General features: G+C 37.5%; 1 protein-coding gene across 7 annotated transcripts in view; it reads right to left on the bottom strand.

Moving 5' to 3' along the window:
* Positions 1–43: 43 nt before the first annotated feature.
* myo9aa (myosin IXAa) overlaps positions 44–19,924 on the bottom strand; it is a 179,734-nt gene continuing 159,853 nt past the window's right edge. For 4 of the 7 annotated variants that reach the window (XM_073859442.1, XM_073859446.1, XM_073859443.1 and 1 more), the window contains 18 exons: positions 19,373–19,570; positions 17,091–17,194; positions 16,732–16,862; positions 14,791–15,002; positions 14,592–14,708; positions 14,191–14,379; positions 11,417–11,464; positions 11,222–11,333; positions 10,962–11,023; positions 10,685–10,877; positions 10,472–10,600; positions 7,654–7,759; positions 7,413–7,544; positions 7,213–7,336; positions 5,629–5,682; positions 4,896–5,098; positions 1,951–2,093; positions 44–1,807 (listed from right to left, as the gene is read on the bottom strand). In XM_073859442.1, the coding sequence (XP_073715543.1) occupies positions 1,380–1,807; positions 1,951–2,093; positions 4,896–5,098; positions 5,629–5,682; positions 7,213–7,336; positions 7,413–7,544; positions 7,654–7,759; positions 10,472–10,600; positions 10,685–10,877; positions 10,962–11,023; positions 11,222–11,333; positions 11,417–11,464; positions 14,191–14,379; positions 14,592–14,708; positions 14,791–15,002; positions 16,732–16,862; positions 17,091–17,194; positions 19,373–19,570 (2,685 nt within the window). In that variant the 3' untranslated portion in view covers positions 44–1,379. The remainder of the gene's footprint in view (positions 1,808–1,950; positions 2,094–4,895; positions 5,099–5,628; positions 5,683–7,212; positions 7,337–7,412; positions 7,545–7,653; positions 7,760–10,471; positions 10,601–10,684; positions 10,878–10,961; positions 11,024–11,221; positions 11,334–11,416; positions 11,465–14,190; positions 14,380–14,591; positions 14,709–14,790; positions 15,003–16,731; positions 16,863–17,090; positions 17,195–19,372; positions 19,571–19,924) is intronic. The other 3 variants (XM_073859444.1, XM_073859448.1, XM_073859447.1) reach the window with 2 other exon arrangements.

The raw sequence follows: 19,924 nt of genomic DNA, 5'->3' as shown, positions 1-19,924 counted from the left end.
AGGAGAGCAGTAATAGAGACACAGTAACAGGAAAACGCAAATCTTTTTTGTTCAAAATGTGATTTATTTTACAACCATTAGCATTTCTTTCATAAGAAACATTTGTTCAAGAGACGGCTCCAACTCAATCTTGCATGTATGTGACGGAGTGTCAGCAATGAATGAGATGTATAATAACACAAAATAAATTTATTTCCTTAATCTTCATGTGTATTTATGCCTACACACTCCATAACACCATTATGAAACAATCTTGCCACTGTTTAAAGTAAGGGGGCTTTATTTTAGACCTATTTAAGACCAGAAACAACAGTAACAGAGATATTTTGTTGTTGAAATAAAGCCTGATTTATAGCATGTAAATAACTGCTTTTGTTTATTTCATCTCCATGTTGTTGATGTAAATGCTGACATTTCAAATAGTGATGGAGCGAGAAAACATATTTTAAGATCACGCATGACCCTCCAAATGCACTTGTGTGAATTATTACATCTCAGAGTTTTGACATAAAGGGAAAGATTGATATAATCTGAAAAAAAAATGGGTTACATAGCATACAAACAGAGGAGATTTGTTTGGTAATACATTAAATATTTAAATTGTTTTCTTCAATGGGGAACAAATTTGGATTTAAAATAATAAACAAGCAATGATAGTGATCCATTTACTGCGGTTCGGTATATTAACACTGCTTTCTCTAAACACGACTGAGGCAGATGAGCACAAAAAATAGCAACTGATGGATGGCTGTCTCGAGGTGATGTACAGTAATACACTATTTGGTGATCTGAAAGACCTCTGGGATCCACTGGCTTTAAATCACCAGCTTGTTTGGTCCCTTTAATGGCATCATTTCCCTCCAAGCAGCACAAAGATATCGAGGTTTTCTCATACACGCACATTTGCACACACAATCTTCTCTCTCTAATGCATTCATCATGACAAATACAAGATATACGAATTCATCGACCCAGCAGTCACTGTGTGCTGGCTTTATATCACATAATATATTTATATAGATTTATATATTCAATGTAAATAAAATTTATTAAATAGGCTAAGGGCAAATACATCGCAGAGGATGCTGCTTGCAATGGTTCTACATTGTAAACGTTGAAGCAGCCCGTGGTATAGCTTGAATTCGTCAAGTTCATCGATGGCTTTGTCTCCCGTCTTTCACAGTCACAGAGCTGCCAATCAAAGCCCAGGAGAATATTCCTTAGTGGAGTCGTTCCCTTTACCCCGCCGTCCAACACATTCCCGATTTCCACACAAACGTTTCTCTCAACGTGGCACTTTAGGACTATAACGCAGCAAATGTGAGCTAGCGGGGAGGAACAAGCTCTTCTCCGTGCATGGACGTGTAACCTCGCAGCCTTCATACCATGAACTCGTTGTTGCCGTAAACCACCATCTGCTGAGGCGGCATGTCCGGTTCCCTCTTCGGACTACTGCCCATCGGAGGTTTTAGAGGGGAGCTCTTGGCCCCCTGAAGCCGCAGCTTGCCCCTTTCCGGGTTAAAGGTACCGCGGCTGGTGAACTGCGGTCTCTCCTCTTCGTCCTGGTCGGGGAGGTCCATGCTGTCAGGTGGGCTTGACAGATAAGATTGAGATGAAGGCGATTTGGACCGTAAACGTGACCTGCGGGTTCGGGGTCGTACGGGCAGGTTCGCATAGGAAGACGACACGGAGGAGACTGTAGAACTGGAATCTACGGAGTCTAGAGATACCGCCTGCCTCCGCAAAACTCGCCTGCTTTTCCCCTCAGACTTCTTGGGCCTGGTGGCGGCCAGCGCTGGGCCTCGGTCTGCATGGAGTAGAAATTCAATTAGATTTTCAATTTCAAATAAAAGTGCATTACAAAAATTAACAAATGTGCAAAACTATCAATACTCAGCTATAGCAATAAGAGGCGGGCTAGAAATGCATTAAGACAGTACAGTAACTCACCAGAGAAGTCCGATCCGGCTCCCTCCGAATCCACGTTGAGGTTTTCCGAACTGTCTGCCGTGCCTATCGAAGCCTCTGACTCCAGAGTCTCATCATCTGATGCCCGGGGCTCCAGAGCCAGCATCTCAAAGGTCAACTCTTCCCTGTAGGGGTGAGGATCAAATATTTGTCAGACCTTTGAAGGAAATACAACTGTATACTATTGCTACTACTACTTTTTTAAAGCTCCCATAACATGCTGTTTCTGCTCATCTCATGTAAATCTTGATTACCCTTTAGAGTAGTATTACATGCTTTATATCTCCAAAGAGTCTTTAGTTTTATCATATTTATAGAAGACAGATCAGCTCTAGTGATTGTTTCTGGAAAGGCACGAAATCCCAGAGGCGTCCAGCGGGAGGAGTCATGAGCAAGCAACACACACAAAACATTATCCCAATATATTTGGATTACTTATGATTCACTACATGCTCATGTCATTTAAATTATATGCACTTACACCGTGCTATTTATAAATGCGTCTAAAATGTCTGAATGACTCTCTAATGCTACGTATCAGATGCAGTGGCAGTTTGTAAGAGCGTGTTTTGACTTACAAGGGATAGTTCACTGAAAAAAATAAAAACCTTGTGATCATTTACTAATCCGCTAATTTTTCCAAACTTGTAAAAATGAAGAAAAAACTGTTAAAACAGATCTGGGGCACCATTCACTTTCATAGCATTGTTTTTCCCCACTTCAAAATATATTTATTTGTTTTCACCAGAACAATGTTTATTACCAAGCAGATCTGGGGCACCATTGACTTTCACAGTATGGAAAAACAATGCTATGAAAGTGAATGGTGCCCGATTACCAACAAAACACAGATTTTTACTTGCCGCCTGTGACTCATGACCCCGTTGAGACTGCCCCATTTTAACGAAACCCAGCATTAAACAAACAAACGCGCCAAATGCTTTTGTGCCATTGTTGAGTCTTGATTAAAAAACAAAGCTGTCGTGTGCAGTGATGCCTGTGACTTCTACTAATGCTATTGAGTAGGGCTGTAACGATTCTCAATTTTTTTCCTCAATTTTCTCAATTAATGAATTTGAATGGTGTCATAAGCAATTCTCCCCTAGGACCCCGATTGGTACCTAGCACTAATGCCTGGTCAAAAATTTGTCACTGCGATATCTCGTCTGCTTTAGCGGTCTAGCAAGCTAATTACATTGTACAAAATAAAAGCATACAATATTTTTTTAAATAAAAAAGTTAACAAAAAAATAATATAATAAACTAATATTCATGTTGCAGTACTTTTGTGTCATCATCTGCTTTACAAAAACAATACTTTTATTTTTGTAAATTATTTAGGGAACCTTAAACCTTATTTAGGGAACCTTAGGGAATATATTTTTTTTAATGTAAAAGTAGTAATCATAGCTTATAAATTATAACTTTAATGTGTGATTCAGCTATGTAGTAATCATGTTTTGTATAAGTAATTTATTAACTTTACACAGTAAAAAAGTGGAAAGGGTACAGTATATAATATCTAAATAATAAAATGACACAAGCAATGTGTAGATCTCCCACGTATAGTCTCATTTATATACTACTATATGAAACATATAATTTAAAAGACATCAATTACAATTTTAAACACGTTCTAACTACATAAATCATAACACCATTTTGTCGGAATTGTAATAAGGCGCTAAGAAAACTACCCATGAGGAGTTTTTTCAGCCAATGGAACCACGCGGGGGTCCTAAGGGGGCAGAATTGTCAGGGAGGACCGAATTGCTCACGACACCGGCAAATCGCAGCCTTGCGATTCAGAATCGATTTTAGACAGGTCTTTTTAATGGACAAACGATTTATCGTCACAGCCCTGCTAATAAACGTTCTTGCACTTACTATGATTGACACGTGGGCGTGCTTTTCCGGGGGAAGTGCCCATAAATGAAATATGGGGTAATTGATACATAACGGGTACCAATGTCCAAAATAAATCTTTGTGAGTTTGGCCCAGAAGTACTCTGTCACATGCAACTGCTTTTTTGAGGATAACAACTCTGCATCAAATAGCATTAAACCCCCCCTTTAATGAATGATGTTAAACAGTATGCGTTCCTGTAGCTCAATTTGCTAAAGCATTGCGTCAGCAACAAAAAGGTCGTGCAGGGTTCCCACACCTTAGTTAACTTCAAACTCAAGGACTTTCCAGGTCCAAAACCCTCAAATTCAAGGACTAAATGTATGGACACATTTCAAGTAAGAGCAAGGTTACATCGTGTTATCTTTTAAGATACATTGTTACAGTTCCCTTTCGAGGGAACTCGTGCTGCATCACTGCGATGACACTTTAGAGACGCCTCCAAGGTTAAGTGCGTCTGAATGTGTATATCAAATTCAACCAATAGTGAGGCTTAACGACAAAGACAAGGTGACGCGAGAGCCAGGAAGTATATCGCTATTTGAAATATTGCCAAAGACGGCATTACAGGGGGACAGGAAGTATGACAAGGGAGACACAGCGTCTCGTTCCCTTCTCAGGGAACAACAGTTACATACATAACCCGAGACATTTTTGTGTGTCAAACACAACTATGTAAAAAAGCATTTTGATATGAATCAGCATTCGCATACAGAAGATATAAGCATTTAAAATGAACAGTTTAGCACGTGTGCTTAAAAAGTCTAGAATTTTTATGATATTATCCTACACTACACAGGGAATAATATGGATTTTTTTCCAGAAAACGTCTTGCATAAAATAGATTCAAGCACTTCCAATGACCTGTATCTATGCATGTATCTTTTCAAAAACTTCCCAGAGCCTTGAATATTTCCCCCAGATTCACAAACTTTAAAAAATTTCAAGGACTCGTGCCTGTCATGGGTTCAAACCCCAGGGAACACACATACTCATAAAACATGAATACTTCTTCTCTTCCTTTTCTTTCTGTAGATGTTCAATCTGTTCAGTGAGAACCTTCTCTTCCTGTTGCATTGCAACCTGCTGTTGCTCGGACACCTCCGGATCTCTGACAGGTTCCTCATCTGCGCTTTCTTGCGTCACGTCTGGGGCGGTTGGAGAGCGAGGACTCACCGGAGGAGATGGTGTGGTATACCTCACTCTGCGCACCTGCCCTTTACCCTGTCAAACAAAACACAACGCTTATAAGTGATAGACACTGAGATGATGTTGAGAAGATAATACTGGTGAAAAGTTTGATATAGCGATTCGTTCCTTAAGTCCCCATGAAATCAAAACTTACCAATTTTACTTTTAACGGAATATTGCAGTGTTCATTATAAACAATTTATCCATGTGGGTCATTCATTTAGTTAATTATTGACTTCCATAGTATTATTTATCAAAATATCTTCTTTTGTATTCAACAGAATAAAAAACTCAGGTTTAAAACAACATGAGGGTGAATAAATGATGACAGAATTTAAATTTTTTGGGTGAACTATCCTTTCAAGACACAAAGAGTGAATATGGTGTTTTTCCAAGTCATGCAATGTAATATTTTGACAATGAAATACATTTAAGGTAGAATGAAGTGCTAATCCACAGTTAACAAATGATTAAACTCTAGGCTGAGATTCTTGCTCATGCGTCTATGAGACCTCACAGTGCTGGACACTAGAGATAAGTTAACAGTTACAGTAAATACATACCGCTGCAGCACTGCGGGTTACGCTCATGAATCTAACAGCAATTACTACAGGTCTCTGGATTAGAGAGGAAAGGGAAAGTAAAGGTTTTAGGAGAGGAGAAAATGAGGTTAACATAAAGATAAAATCAAAATAGGTGTAAGTAGGACATGTTCCTCCTATATCAACATTACGTGTTATCTATAGTAGCTACAATCTCCCACTGAATATGGGGCTAAGTAAGGGTTAATGTCAGGCTCGGGTTTGGTGTGTGAATATTTGAAAAACAAAAGATGTCGATTAAGGAACATGTCCAACCTTCTGGATCAACATTTGTGTTGGTCCCGAAACAACTTTCCTGTCCAACACACATAGTCCCAACCCAGTGCTGGAGAATAAACTAAAAGGAAAGCTATGTCACTGTTTTCATGGCACGTGAATTGTGAGCACAGCTTTATAGTAAAGTAAGTTAAAGGGATAGTTCACCAAAAAATTAATTCTGTTATCATTAACTCACCCTCAAATTATTACAAACTTGTACAAATTTCTTTGTTCCGATGACAACAAATAAACAAAATGTTAAACAGATCTGGGGCACCATTCACTTTCATAGCATTGTTTTTCCCTACACTTTGAAAGTCAATGGTGCCCCAGATCTGCTTGTTAATAAACATTGTTCTGATGAAAACAAATCAAGATATTTATTACCAAGCAGATCTGGGGCGCCATTGACTTTCATAGTAGGGAAAAACAATACTATGAAAGTGAATGGTACCCCAGATCTGTTTTAACATTTTTTCTTCATTTTTACACGTTTGTAATAATTTAAAGATGAGTAAATGATCACAGGGCTTTTATTTTTTGGTGAACTATCCCATTTAACTCAAAACACTCTCACAAACTGCCACGGCATCTGATACGTAGCATTAGAAAGTCATTCAGACATTTTAGATTCGTTTATAAATAGCAAAACTAGGGCTGCCTAATGATTCGTCACAACTATTCGTTTGCAGAATAAAAGTTTTTGTTCTCCATTATTATACACAGTAAATCAACAAATATTATGTATATATAAATACAAACACATGTATGTATATTTTTAAGGAAAAATATATTGATATAATATATATTTATATATGATATAAATTATATGTAAATATACAAAAGTTTATACACATGCAAATATTTCTTAAATATATACATGCATGTGTGTGCATTTATATATACATAATTATTATTCACTTTACACACACATTTAATATGTAAACAAAAACTTTTATTCTGCAAACAATTGGTCGCGACCAATTGTTAGGCAGCTCTAAAATATTCATTTCCATATTTATTGAAATGTTAATAGTAATAAATGTATTTTTTATTGTTTTATGTAGGTTTTTAACTACTATCTTTAATCACTAATTAAAATTGTGACTGGTTAACAGCAAAGCTGTTTTAGGACCAACAAAGATGCCGATTCACGAAGATATTCATCATACTTAGCAAAATCACGATAAGCTTTTGAAATCTGAGTTATGTACAGTAGATTCAAGGATTCAGCATTATATACTGTAAGTATACAACATGCACATAAAATGTATGTCTTTCTCATACCATAGACCTGCGGATGAAGGTTAACCGACTCTTGGCTTTGCTTTCTGCAAACTCCAGAGTGTTGATGTCCTTCAGCCTGGCCTTGTACTTATTCATCTGCTCACAAATGATCAGCTCCACGCACCTTTAAAAACACAATCATTCATGTCAATGCTGAATAAAAAATGTAATAACCGTATGAAGTAAGAGTTGCTCATTACGCTGTGGTTTTCCCGATGTCCCGAACGCTCTCCAGAGGATCGGTGGTGTCAGGACAGCGCAGGATGCAGGGTGCGAACACAATTGCCAATGCGTTTGCAGACATACGATTGGTATCTTCCTGCAGAGCAATCCTGTAGAGCACAGAAATAGGACATGATCATGATCACTTCTTATAATCGGTATAATCGGAGAACATTGCATGTGACTAAATCACATTGTTTCAGTAAAAACCTGTCTCACCTGACCAAATGAAAAATGAGCCGCTCCAGTGTGTTCAGATGAGTTCTGCTGAGCTGATCAATTATTGAATAAACCCCTCGAATCACTTCTTTCTTATCTTGAAGACCTGCAAAAACATCCCCACTAATTTATGAACAAACATCATGTTGTAACAAACATCCTTGTTAGTGAAGGATATGAAGAGTGAGTGCGACATGTTTTCTTGTAAATGGGCATTTTTACATGCTTAGGTTCAGTAATTTCACTGTAATGCAGCTCTTCTCAAATTGTGGGGCGGGACCCCCAGGGGGGGCTCGAAGCGACACCAGGGGGGGCGCACGAGCCCCCAGGGAAAATACTTTTTCAGGAAGTGATTTTTTTTGCACCGTCACTTAAAGACATTACACCCCAATCACGCTGATAAGCCACTTGATTTTTTTATTATTATTATGTATTGATTATATATAATTTAATTTTTCAGTATCAAATGGTCAAAAAATATTATACTTTATATAAGGATTCATTTTTTTATTTCAGGCAAATTGATGCATTTTAAGTCTTTTCTGTTACAGACTAAAAAACAATGTTAATAAAGTTATTCTTTGTTGTAAGTTGATCGATATTTCTTTTTGTGTTTTCTTTTTGTGTTTTCTCAATGTTAATAAGGATACAATGTTTTGCAGATGTGTAATTTTATAGACAAATTATACTATTTACAGTCGCGGCGAAGAGTTGGGGGGGCGCAAAATGTTTACTTCTTCTTAGGGGGGGTGTGACAGAAAATAATTGAGAAGCACTGCTGTAATGGCAATGAAAATTATTAGTCAGTAAATGAAATGTAATTTATTAATTTCACTGGTTTTAAAACTCTCTTTTTTTGTCTTTTACCTCAAAACCCTCTAAGTGCATGCAATCTTTCGGCAAAAACCTCTATTTGTAAAAAGAAACTGAAGCACACATTTGGTTCATTGTGATACGATACAGTATCGATCATCTCAGCCAGCTGTGCGATATTTGCCGATTTATCAAACGATTCGATTACTTCAAAACTTATAACTACCAAATGCAACCAAAATATATAATATAAATGCTTAATTAAACTCTTAAAAAGGCAAAATTTCTGTCCCCAATTGCGACATTCACAACAACAAACTAAGAAAAAAATACACTTTTTTACAAAATGGAAAAAAGGGGGGGGAAAGTGTCACATAAAATAAAGCTTATGTGGGCAAAAGTGAAAGTTTTTAGTGTTTCAGCTTGGTTTTCTGCCAATCCATTTTCCAAATACAAATTCTTCCAAAACCACGATTTGCATCCGATAGCAGTCACAACGTCTTCTGCCTCTTTCGCTGTGTTTTCGCTTCAACAACCGTTTTGTTTGTGCATTCCATTCACTTGCTGACAGTAGCACACAAAAATGAATGAAAATATTTTATAAACGATATTTTATGTGTGGCATCGAATCGTTGGAAATTTTATTGATGCATCAATCCATATCGATGTATTGTTACACCTTAGCTATAATGCATGTGGCTGCCACATTGGGTTGTATTCAGGTCCAAGTACTCACAACGGACCCAAGTTTAAATGTGATCCATGCACTTAGAGGACTTTGCTATAAATCATTGTGGCGTTTTCAAATTCTGCCAACAAACCATTTATATAATACGTGCCGAGACAGAGCATTTGGTTAATATCATTATCTCATTTTTGACAGAGGTGGTGTTTAGTGGGTAATGTTAGGTAATGTTATTATTAGGGCTGTCAAAAGATTAATCGTGATTAATCGGATACAAAATAATAATAAGTTTGTTTTTGCATAATATATGTGTGTGCACTGCATGTAATTATTTTGCATATATAATACAAACACATCATTTGTGTACTTAAGAAACATTAACATGTATATATATATATATATATATATATATATATATATATATATATATATATATATATATATATATATATATATATATATATATATATATATATATATATATATATATACCCACCCTCGGTCTCTGTGTGTGCGCGCGTTTAAGTGCCCTCAATAGTGCACACACGAGAGAGATGCTTTTTAACAAAACAAGCGAACATAAAATCTTTCTTTTATTGACACGGCACATATAATCAAAATGATCTCCACAGTATTCTTTTTCTAATAAAAACATTTGTTTATGTCTTAAGTGTATGTATAGATTACAGTCAGAAAGAGACACTAACCTCAATTAAACTGCTTAAGTATGTGTCATTAATATTAATCAAACAACCCAAAAACAAAGAGAAAATCACTTCTGTAGCTCTAAAAATATTATATTTAATTTATACAATAAAGACAGTGTTATGGTTTATTTAATTTGATTTCTGTCACTAATGCTAATTTCAGACCATATTAATGTAAAAACTTTTTTATAAATGTTTGCAATTTCTTTATTTGTTATTAGATTTCCCCACCCCCTTTTTGCTGATCCGAAAAACAATCCGATCCGTGCCTCAAAAACTGTAATGTAATTTGAACCGTGAGTTTTGTGATCCGTCACACCCCTAGTAAAGTTAGTACACAGTCATAGCCATAAATGCAATTGTACTAATAATTGGCATAATAATTTCTTTCGGTGTTTCTGCCTTGGTTTCCTCTTTTTCGGTTTCGGCCAAGAATTTTCATTTCGGTGCCTAATTAAAATCAATGTAAAAACAAACTTTGATGCTCCAAATTATGAGACTTCAGTCTGAATTTCACAGCTAATGCATTAAAACCAAAAAGCCACTAAAAATACTAATGAAACATGTGTGACAAACAGGAGCATACCCAGACTTTCTAATGCTGTCTACTTACCCATAGCCCGTAGAAACTCCTCGTACAGTTCAAAGGTCATCAGAGGATTAGGCAGATCACGTAACCACTGCTTGAAAACGCTGGCGATCACATTAATATTGTAGTCATCCAAATTCATGCCGTTTACATCTGAAATGATAGAATGGCAGACATCAAACGCAAGCACACATTATTTCCCAGCATTAACACTCGCTCTTTGATCTCATGTCATACCCGTGTCCAGACCCTGCTTCAACTCTTTGATCTTATTGGCTGATCCGGACTTTCGGTAGATGCCTTCGGTGTAAAGTCCGTGCATTTCGATGTAGTTGATGAGTTTCTCCACCACTAAAGGCACCGATCGCTCGTCGTTGGTCAAACGGGTCAATTCCACAGCAAACTGCCGTGAAGAGAGCTCAGTATCGTACTGTAAGAAAGGAACATAGCGAACATTCAGCTCCGATCACATGAATACAATTACAGTAATGTAGCATCAAAATAAATCTTTTACCTTCTTGCTGCATTTGGAGGTCGTTTTTTGACAGCACTTTCTGTGGCACGCATACCGGCACACTACACAAGACACAGACATCTCATTAATTCGGCAAAGAATTAAATGAAAACGAGTGTCACTACTTAAAATAAACTCTAAATTTCTAACGTGGCGGAAAACAACCCGTAAAACAAAGCTAAACTGTTCTCCGCTCCAGTCTGATGGGAAACAATCTGATTATGCAACAATTAAGTTCAGGGACGGACATGAAACTCACAATTTGCAGACGCAGGCTTTGTCCATCATCCAGATGAGCGATGAGCAATACTCGCAGTATGTGGGAATGCTGTACTGAGTGGATTTAAATATGTGGCCATTGTGTTCTTCCACCTGAAAGAAATAAACACACAGCGTCTATCGCACGATCAGGGAAACTGAGATGATAGTTTGTCTCCGATTATAATTTTACTCACAATGTCAGCATCTTTTTTCCGTCTCTTCTTGCGGTCCGGTTTGAGGGCCTGTGGGAGGTGAACAGCCATCATAACTAACCGTGTTAAATAATATAAACCCTGCTAAAAACACCTATCCCATGGGGCGCTTCAACCGTGCTAAAGTAGCCCAATTCTGTGGGAAAACCGAGGACTTGGCAACCATGCTTAGAACAGGGGTTCACAAATCTTTGCAACTTAAGGCAAAGTTAAAGACGGAGTGCACAATTTCTGAAAAACGCTTTGGAAAAGGGAGTAGGACTGACTACCAAAACACAATCACAGGTGCATGTCATTACTAAACTATATTGTTGCCTGGGTTGCATATGTGTGGGGCGGGTCTATCAAATGAAAGTCCAGATTCTATTGGGGTAGGGGCGTGTTTGTTTAGGTGATTTCAAATGTCAACATTGGCTTTCAGAGATCATGCACCCTTTCTTTAAATAAATTAAAAAATCATTTGGCAGTAGTCTACCTACGCGGCCCTCCAGATGGCGCTCCGAGGCCCACGGGTTGAGAATCATTGCCATAGAAGGACCATTATTGGCTAAATGGTTCCATAAAGAACCTTTAACATCGGTTGTGGCTAGATGGGATACAGCAACAGCCTAAATATTGTAAAATCTTGTCGGATGAGTGCTGTTTTAATCCTAATCCTACCCCCAAACCTAACCCCTAAACCCAAAATCTTGCAAGATTCAAGGGGGTCGCACACCAGACGCACAGCTCAGCGCCGCGTCGAATCGCGTCTAGCACAACTCGGAGTTATCATACACCAGAAGTGCACATTAAATAGCGCGAGCTTAGTCAGATAGCGTCTACTTCAAAATGCAAAATATACGTTAGCAGCCAATGTTAATCTTTAATGATTTGGGACAAATATGATGTTATTTAATGTTAAACTATGGGAGTGGCGCTCGGTTGTGCGACAGAGATTTGAGAAACTTCCTGAGTCATAGCTGGGAGCCACGGACAGGCTCCACCTGTCGGCACCGGTGTGCGTATACTCATCGAAAAAATTTGCTCTTGAAGCGATCAAGTTTTTGGTGTTATTAAATTCTGAATATGCCGGTCCCAATATTTTGATTTTTGAGGTAAAGCATTTGATTTATTTTGGTTTATTATTGGATTTTTCTTGTTAGTTGTTTTTTTTCGTGCAAGATCTGGCATCACTAGTCGGCAAACACTTGTGCCTCTGTCATTGTCTGCACCGCGCATACAGACTTTTTTCGAAAGAGAGACCTGTCCTGTCTATGATGCACGTGTAAACACTAATTAAAGACACACTATGCAGTTATTTTACCTTAATATAACAGCTTCAAAGTTATTTTGGTGGTAAACAAAGTTATAGTAAGGCAAATCATCCTCCTGTTGAAGCTCGGGGAGGCCGCCGCTACCAAAACCAGCAATGCAAGCTTGAGAGAACCGCCCCTGACAAATCTCGCGAGAATCACGACTTGCTTTACGGCAACGACGTCACACACGATAGGCTTGTTCGACTTCGTGTGGCGCTGCGGGAGCCGACCGCCGGATGGCGTCAAAGTGCTGCGAGAATGATCCGAAACGGCACTTTGACGTCATCCGGCGGTCGGTTCTTGCAGCGCTGCATGAAGTCGATCAAGCCCATAACAACAACTACACGCGCGAATTTGAGACGTGATGCTAAACGATTTAAAAGTTAAGAAAGCGTGTTCGGAAGAGAGTAGGAAAAGAAAAAGAGAATCTGACCGCGTTAGGAACCGGACAGGAGTCCCACTCGGTCAGGTTTTTACTCGTTGGCGTGAGCTAAAAGACAGCACTGGATAGGATGCTGATCTGGCGATCTTGTTGATGGACTAGTAAGTAAATCTCTCATTTGCAAACTTGTTTGCGGTCTATGTTGTATGTTGTTGCGCTTGCTTGTAGTATGTCATGCGATTATGACAACAGTTGTCAATATCTCACATAATTATCAGGACATCAATAAGCCTAGAGGTTGTAAATAGTGTAAACATGCACAATTTGCAAACTATTATGATAAATAGCAATAATCATGTATAGTGACATTATAGCGAACAATGTTATGAGATAATGCAACGTACACAATTAACTTTGTCATGGCATTTTGTAATGTTTAATTGTGATTTAGCTGCAATCATGTTAAAACATTATAAGCTAGCAAACGCGGTATTTTATTAATATATGCACTTTACACTTGGAATAAACTTCTTATTATCCTATTACCATCATCTGTAGTTTAGTAGACTATGCAGTAGCCTTATATTTGTATGAAATTGTGAAACATTACCTGGTCATTATCTTCGGAGTACTAGAGTGGGAAATTACGACAGTTGCAAGTATTCTCCAGCGACTCTAGGGGTCGCTGTTTGACAAAAACGCCGAATTGCATAGAGCGGCTTTAACTACTAGTTGTTCAGTTCGGTTATGCACACACAAACACTATGCAAAGTCCTGTAAATGTCACTACTTGCATTTTGCGTAAGTTAATTCGGTTGTAAAATGCGGTTGTCAGTCCCGTAAATTGCTGAACTGTGTGTGTACAGAACAGGATTGAGCATTAAAATGTGAAGTGGCAACCGAATGAATATGCAGTGTGCACGGAACCAAACGTTTTTTTGTAGTGAATAAAAGGTTCTTTAGATTATATAACGGTATGAAAAGAAATCGCTTAAGGAACCTTTGACCGAAAGGTCAAAAATGAAATGTCCCAGAAATAATACAATACAAGCTTTTTTGGCTGTTAAAGCAGACCGTACCTTGCTCACAGCACTGTCCAGAGGTTTGTGCTCCATCATGAACTCATCGAGGAAGACTTTAAAGGTGTTTACCCAAACCTTCACCGGTGACTCGCTCCAATCCCTCTGTTCCAGGCGCATGTTCTTCTCCAGGATTTGCTCAAAGAGAGCGTAGAGATCCTTGTAGCGAATGCTTTTCCCATCATCCATCTATATACAGACCAAACAGAAAGTTCAAAGATTCTGGCACAATAAGTGACTGGTCACATTGTGCTGGTTAGCCCCGCCCACAGCTTAATCTCATTGGTCCTGCTCCACATTGCTACATATATTAAACATTATTAAAAATGCTGATTGTGATCGATGACTTTCCGTCTGCATTGAATGAAATGTAATCTGTCAAGATTTATTTGAGTACTTACAGCTAATGCTGTCGAGTATGAGTTGAAGATGTTCAAGCGGAACTCCTTCAGTGCCTTTTTGAAGACAACGTCAACCATTGTGTCTTTTTTCCCATCCTCTGTGTCTAAATCACTTATCTATGAGATTAAATTAAAGTTATGAGGCTTTCTCTTAACATCAAACATGTGTACTGTAAGTGTAATAAGAAACATCAGGAACCTTTTTCATAAGAAAATCATTCATGCTCCTGTAGTCGTTGGCACATGTGAGTATCTGCAGTGAATCGTTCTGCCACTGCGCCGGTTCGAGAGCGACGCTGCTGATCTTCACACTTCGGCGACGCTTCACTTTAGGAGACGGCTCTTTGTTCTCCTTAAACTCCCTCTGTATGGTAAGATCTGGGCTTCGAGGAGGCGACAGGTGCTCTACACCTACATACACAAAACAAAATGACAAATAACATTCTTCTCATAATCTACTAAAATATATTGGAATAGCCCATGTCGGGCTTATGCAGGGTTCACATCAGACGCGGTAAAGTGATTTACAAGTTAAGTCAATGCAAAGACGCGATTAGGCATCCTGCAGTGCGGTACTCGCGAATTGAGTGTTGCCAAGGGAAACGCGTGAGTTTAAAAATCTGAACTTCGGCAGAGTTCCACGCCGTGCGTTAAACAATCAGGACCTTGCTGTAGAAGTTACATGATTACAGGAAACGAGAGGAGTCTCAGAGGAGTCGCAGAAGCCCCTCCCATGACGCAAATTTCCACGTGAATGTCTCGAAGGACTAGAAATTCAAGCGTGGCTTTTACATGCGAATGAAGTGAGTAAACCTAAATGTTCAAGCGCCAAACTACGCGCGAATAGCGCGTTTTTGTCGCCTCTAACGCGACTGGTGTGAATGCACCATTAGACTACAGGAGGTTTGGGCGAATTGTCCCCTCCGAGGAAATCACTTTCAGGACTGTTTGGCCCAGGATATCTGGTAATGTGAGGTGTACGCTTTGCCACTTTGTGTCACCCGTCACTTTTAATGAGGTTGTTAAAAGGCGTTCCTAATTCTGGTTGTCCCATAGTAACAATTTTAAACAAATGCAGTAATTGACGAAAGATGGATGATGTGAAGTCCAATTTTTAAATTTTTTGGTGTTACTGGACACGCCCACTTCCTGTCGACAATGATCACTAGCTGCATTAACATTAAAGATTTGCGCAAAACTTTAGCGTTATTTTCTAAATGTCATCAAATACTTAAACGTTATTTTGTTGTTTCGCGATAAGAATAAAGTCGACTTTATACGACGCCGTGCAGACAGACATGCGGATGTCGGTTCTTGTGACGCCACATGAAGTTACGCACGTTAGACCTATAAATGCGAAAATGTTTTTTTCCAATGTAGTTATTATTAGGAGCGATATATTCCTTTTTCGAATTGCCTGAAAAACCACCTCACCCGAGCGTAAAACATTTTTGTGATATGGGGATTTTATGCAAAACTGTCGAGTTTCCATAGGGCACATTTTTAATTCACTATTTAAATTTGCTGAATTTGAAAGGTAATGGAAACGCAGCTACTCTCACTCGTGTCATCGAAAGTAGTCAAGCTTTCATTGAAATGAACGAGATCGCACCACTCTTCCTTTGCTAGTCGCTGGCGGTGTGCACGCAGGTTTAGACATCCCGATTTGCTTGGAAACACATCAGTGTTGCGTTAGTTATATCAAACATGTTTGATGATCATAAAATAATAATTACAATAAATGCACCAAATCTCCATTTTGTTCCCTGAGAGATCATGTGAGACAAAATAATCTTAATAATATCTTGAGAGGCACCAGAATTCTCAAATCTTGTAGTGTGGGCATGTTTGAGATTTGAAAAGATAAATCTGTGAAGTTGTGAAGATGTATTTACGTTTACGCATTTGGCAGACACTTTTTTCCAAAACAACTTACAATGCATTACAAAGTGTATATTTTATACACATACATGTTTCCTGGGAATCGAAACCCATGACCTTTTGCACTGCTAACAGTTAATAACTCCTCTAGTCTGAGCCCGTTTATAGACATTTTGCACATCTTTCTTGTTGTTTCAAGCAGTATAAGCTAAAAAAACTGTGATTTCTTTTACGAGAACAACATTTTCTCTCATCTCACCCTCTTCCATCATAAGTGGTGTTTCAGGAAAGTCTCCATCCAGTGTATCACCAACACAGAACAGACGCTCACGTGATGACTTCTTCTCTCCATGCTTCGACTTTGCCCAAAACCGCATTTTACCGCGAACCCTAAAGCCAATGAACACATAGACATGTGGCGAAAAACTTTATGAATATTTTGTTTTTACATACAGTACACATATACCATTCTGACCTTTGTATGGGCACTTTGTCTAATGCCTTCTCCTTTTGGCTTTCACAAAACAAACAAAATTATATAGAGCCGGAACAATATGAGGATAAGGTAATAAAAACAAAATAGGAATTAATAATAGAAATAAGTTACAGAAAAATCACCTTCCATCTCCATGAGGGTTTTTCCTCAGGGCATCACCTTTGCCCAGATCACCGGAGGACATGGCTTTATACATGCTCTTCTGTTCAGCAGTGGGTGAGAGCGGCTGAAAAACAGCATCATGTATACAAAATAAACAACAAATATCTCACACAGGAATTAATAATGTAAATCAAACAAATCTCAAATTATTTTAAGATACGCCAGGTAAAAATACTGTGGCGTTTTCCTTTTGAGGTGTGCCAGAAAGCGGTGACATTTTTAACATCAAAAAGTAAGAACATGTGTTTCTCTTAACACAATTTCAAGGCACAAATTGGTTGAATCAATTTCTTTGTAACTTTAATCCAGTAGCAGGCAATGAAAGTTCACTTTAAAGGTACTACAGCTGATTAATCGTGATTAATCGCATACAAAATAAAAGTTTCTGTATTTATTTTGTATATATAAATACACACATATATGTATAAATTTAAGAAAAATTTTATTTATGTATAATTTTTCCAATTTATACATAATATATCTACATTTATTCAGTAGCAGGCAATGAAAGTTCACTTTAAAAGTACTAGGGCCGTTAAAAGATTATTTGTGATTAATCGCATACAAAATAAAGTTTGTGTTATTATTTTGTATACATAAATACACACATATAGGTTTAAGACAAATCTTATTTATGTATCATTTTTTATTTTATTTAAAATAAATATTATATATATATATATATAAAATTTACAAAATACATAATTTATTATATATTTATAATTTATTATTTATACACATGTAAATATTTCTTACAAAATAATTACACAGAGTGCACACACAACAAACCTTTATTTTGTATGCAATTAACCGTACTTTACGGTACTGTAACACATTCGTGACAGCCCTTTATGGTACTGTAACATATTCGTGATTAATCGCATACAAAATAAAAGTTTGTGTTATTATTTTGTATATATAAACACACACATATAGGTTTAAGACAAATGTTATTTATGTATCATTTTTTATTTGATTTATATTATGAATAAAAATATACATAAATAGCATTTTTCTTAAATTTACAAAATACATAATTTATTATATATTTATAATTTATTATTTATACACATGTAAATATTTCTTACAAAATAATTACACAGAGTGCACACACAACAAACCTTTATTTTGTATGCAATTAACCAAAATTAATTATTTGACAGCCCTTTACGGTACTGTAACACATTCGTGACAGCCCTTTTTCGTACTGTAACATATTCGTGATTAATCGCATACAAAATAAAAGTTTGTGTTATTATTTTGTATATAAAAACACACACATATAGGTTTAAGACAAATGTTATTTATGTATAATTTTTTATTTGATTTATATTATGAATAAAAATATACATAAATAGCATTTTTCTTAAATTTACAAAATACACAATTTATTATATATTTATAATTTATTATATACACATGTAAATTTTTCTTACAAAATTACACACAGTGCACACACAACAAACCTTTATTTTGTATGCGATTAACTGCAATTAATTATTTGACAGCCCTTTACGGTACAGTAACATATTACTCACTGCCTACTAAAGGCTGAAAAAAATATGACACCTTTTAATACCTGTAGCATCTAATGGAAATGAAAAGATTGAACTGATGTTAATGAGTGAATGACAAAAGAGTGATAAAAAGAGAAGAAGAAAAGAAGCTGAAGAGTTCAGATAGGTCCACAGCTTTCGCCTTGGTAAACTGCTGCAAGAGGAGAGAGAGCGAGATGCTTAAGCATGCATTGATCTTTATATCCAGGTGTCAATGTGGAGAGCAGAATCTCAGTGCTGAAGATCTTGGTGTTGAGCTGAAGCACCTATAACTACAGTAAGTATAGCTGTTATGTCTAGGTAAGCGCAGTGGTCAGTTGCGAAGAGTGCTGTGGGTTAAACAGGAGATGCTTTTATATCTGGAGAGGAAAGCAAACTTCTGATGGAGACCATCCACATCTGTGAGGCCGAACCAATGAATGGTCAGATACAAAACTTAAGCCCTAATCCAATAATGTTAAATATAAACTACTTTTGCCATTAAATATAAAAGTGTCTTATATGTTCGAATAGTATTTCTTGTGTTTATATGAAAATGCCATCACAGATGAGAATAGTTCTCAAAAGGTTTTTGGCCGTCTGCAGGTGATACATCCTACTGAAGGTGATCTAACAGGTTTCCTCTGCAGGAATTAGCTGAAGAGAAATGTGTCGCCGTTGGGCCGTAACTCGGACCGTTGAATTACCATTTCAGAGTCACTGTGATAAGCCTCTAGTGCGCTCTCTTCCGAGTCCTGTTTAGGGAGGAGTATATCAGGAGATAGAGGGCTCTCCTCATACTCTTCCTCATCGGACTCCCCCTCTCCCTGGGGATTTGTACTGCGGGTCAGGAAATCTGAGCGTGTCCGTGCCATGCGGGCTTTTTTATGACCAGGACGGCTGACCTAATTAACCAAATGATAATTACACAGATGAAGGTGCTGCCTAATACATCAAGGACAGGTTTGCACCCCACCAAAACCTAATATAGAGCAAAATGACTTTTAAAGCAATGCATTCATTTACTGAAAAAAAGAAAACTGACTCTTGGGGTAAAATAAATCTCTAGAGTCTTTATGTGAAGTTTAAGCTCAAAATATCAGATGATTTATTATAGCATGTTAAAATTGCCACTTTGTAGATGTGAGCAAAAATGTGCCGTTTTGGGTGTGTCCTTTAAAGGGACACTCCACTTTTTTTGAAAATATAAAAACTTTCCAGCTCCCCTAGAATTAAACACCCGACCTCCACAGCTTTGG

The sequence above is a fragment of the Misgurnus anguillicaudatus genome, chromosome 21, assembly GCF_027580225.2.
Source record: "Misgurnus anguillicaudatus chromosome 21, ASM2758022v2, whole genome shotgun sequence".
NCBI classification, from domain to species: Eukaryota; Metazoa; Chordata; class Actinopteri; order Cypriniformes; family Cobitidae; genus Misgurnus; species Misgurnus anguillicaudatus.
Note: the sequence above shows the minus strand (reverse complement) of the source record. Positions and strands in the feature narration are given on the sequence as shown.